Source organism: Mandrillus leucophaeus, unplaced genomic scaffold, assembly GCF_000951045.1.
Source record: "Mandrillus leucophaeus isolate KB7577 unplaced genomic scaffold, Mleu.le_1.0 Scaffold383, whole genome shotgun sequence".
NCBI lineage: Eukaryota > Metazoa > Chordata > Mammalia > Primates > Cercopithecidae > Mandrillus > Mandrillus leucophaeus.
The window spans coordinates 1,971,916-1,974,560 of NW_012104065.1; the positions used below are offsets into that span (position 1 = coordinate 1,971,916).

Genomic DNA, 2,645 nt, shown 5'->3' on the forward strand with positions numbered 1-2,645 from the left:
AGAACACTGTAAATAGTGTCTTGTTATTTTATGGAAATAACATTTGTCTTCTATCCTACTTGTAGTACTATGATCTTCTATCTTTCTACCCTTGTATCCTACTGTTCTTTATTCCCATAAACGTCTTTGCTGCAAGTAAATGAAAGAGACTTAGTTTACAGGACTCTAAGTTATTTAATCCTACTTGAATAATAACTCCACTGACACCTATTAATATTAATTGGTTGATGTAACAAATATACCCAAATAAGTGAACTTTTTAGGAATTTTGTAATGGTGAAATTTATACAAAAGACTTTGATATCCTCAGGTACAGATGGGTCTGGGTGTCTTGTATCTTAGATTTACAAGATGTGGGATCCCATAAAACAAGTGCCCATCCTGTATCACCATCCTTCACTGTTAATGAGAGGTCCTGAAGTTACCAAGACTATCGTGTGCTGTGAATTCTAATTCGCTAAGTTGACTCTATGTAGGATTTCATGCTCTACTAGTAAGTAATTTATTTATCTGTCTATTATACTAAATTGTGCCTTGTTTCTCCCTTGTAGCCCCCGTGGCTCCAGAAATCACTTCTGTGGAATATTTCAACAGTCTGTTATATATCAGTTGGACATATGGGGATGATACAACGGACTTGTCCCATTCTAGAATGCTTCACTGGATGGTTGTTGCAGAAGGAAAAAAGAAAATTAAAAAGAGTGTATGTTTCTTTGAATGCTAGTATTGGGTGTCTGTAAATTTAGTTTTATGAACTATTGAAAACCACTAAGCAATCATTTATTGACGCATCAAACGTTTGCATGCCAGTTGTCTGTTTTAGGCTCTGGAGATAAGACAGTGAACAAAAATTAAATTCTTCCTTTCATAGAGCTTACCATTTAATCTTTAACAGTGAGCTGTAAGAGCTGCAACTATTGATTTCATTTATATTTAGAATTATGATTTCAGCTTTTTCTTCAGGATGCCAAAAATTTTCAAGAAAACTACAATTAACATATTTCCAATTTTTCCCATATATCACCAACACCTAAAGATTTGGGGACTTTGGGACTACTGATTTCTTTTCTCCAAAATATGCTTTTTGATGTTTATTGATTAGGGTACAGACTAAACTATTGTAATAAAGAAACAAACAAAAGGAGAGTGGCTCAAACAAAATAGAAGTTTATACCTCCCCCATTAAAGCACAGGACTAACCGGGCACTTCTGCTTTAAGGGGTCGTCCAGGGAGGCAAATTCTGTTTTGTTGTTCCATCTGCCACTATGCACAGTCCTTGTCTCTAGAGATGAACCTTTATCATCATTACCTCCATGTTCCAGCCTGCAGGAAGGGGAAAAGAAAAGGGAGGATGTGGGAGCCCAGCACTTACAGGATATGAACTGAACTATAAGTTGTCCATGTGGCTTCTACTTAAAATCCACTGATCAGAGCTAGGTCACATCGTCCCCTCTAGCTGTAGGAGAAGATGGGAAATAACAATGGCCCTTAGGTAGGAAGCCACACGTCTACAGATATGGGTAGGTTTCTTTTAAATTTCTTAGAATGTATGTATCAGTAGCAACTCAGTAATTTTCTTTTCTAAAACCTGTTATGAATATATGAGAAAATGTCAGAATGAGACCCATTCCAAATAAGGGAATTAATCACAAAATTGTTCTGATGTATATAATGCATTGTTAAGGCTACCTTGCACTGGGCCCAACTGAGGAATTTATAAAATTTTCAGAAGATATAACGTATCTATAATATAATAAATTGCAGAGTGCAGCATAGAACAGAGAGGGAATGTGTCTGCTATAGTCCTTTAGTTTTTTGGGGTGGTGCAGTGACTCATTCACTAAAAGTTTAAACCCTCGATTTTGATGATCTTGCAGGTAACACGCAATGTCATGACTGCAATTCTCAGCTTGCCTCCAGGCGACATCTACAACCTCTCAGTAACCGCTTGTACTGAAAGAGGAAGTAATACCTCCATGCTCCGCCTTGTCAAGCTAGGTAAGAAGAGGACACAGAGATGGGTGTGAAATAATCATGTTGGGAGAACTAATGTTTGCATCATTTGATTCAGCAAGACCTCCTCAATTCAATGAAATAATAACAGAAAAATGGCTAATTTTTTATGAGTAGAAAATGGACATTCGTACTAGCAAAAGAGTATGTTCAACTTGGTACAAGTTTCTGTGAGTGGGATACATACTGTTCTGGGAAACAGTGGTGTTCACTATTCTTGGTAAGGTTAAAGAAACCAGGTAGTCATAGGATTTTGGAGATGGAAGCACATTAGAGATTATCTAATGCAGTGTTCACAACCCTATAAGACAACATTTTATTTTCATATTAATATTATGTAATATTATGTAATACCCTCTTTATTATCTTAAATAGTAATGGATTTTAAAATCTACATATTGATTTTTTAAATTTTATATAGTTTCCTAACTCTAGTATAAAATCAAGACAAAAAGAAACTAATTTATAATAAAATAATATGGATTTCCTATGTATATGTTCAGACACAACTACTCTAAAAGACATAATGAAATTACCTGATGCCTGGATATAATTAAAATGAATAAGTTGGGGTTTACAAGAAATAAAAAGATCACTAGTCTTTTATATAAGAAGTATAAAAATAAGCTAA

The 2,645-nt window shown here is 34.9% G+C and overlaps 1 protein-coding gene across 2 annotated transcripts in view; it reads left to right on the forward strand.

Moving 5' to 3' along the window:
- Positions 1–2,645, forward strand: part of PTPRO (protein tyrosine phosphatase, receptor type, O) — a 283,195-nt gene that overhangs the window by 201,791 nt on the left and 78,759 nt on the right. For both annotated transcript variants that reach the window (XM_011990820.1, XM_011990821.1), the window contains exons 11-12: positions 552–703; positions 1,879–1,999. In XM_011990820.1, coding sequence (XP_011846210.1) covers positions 552–703; positions 1,879–1,999 — 273 coding nt within the window. The remainder of the gene's footprint in view (positions 1–551; positions 704–1,878; positions 2,000–2,645) is intronic.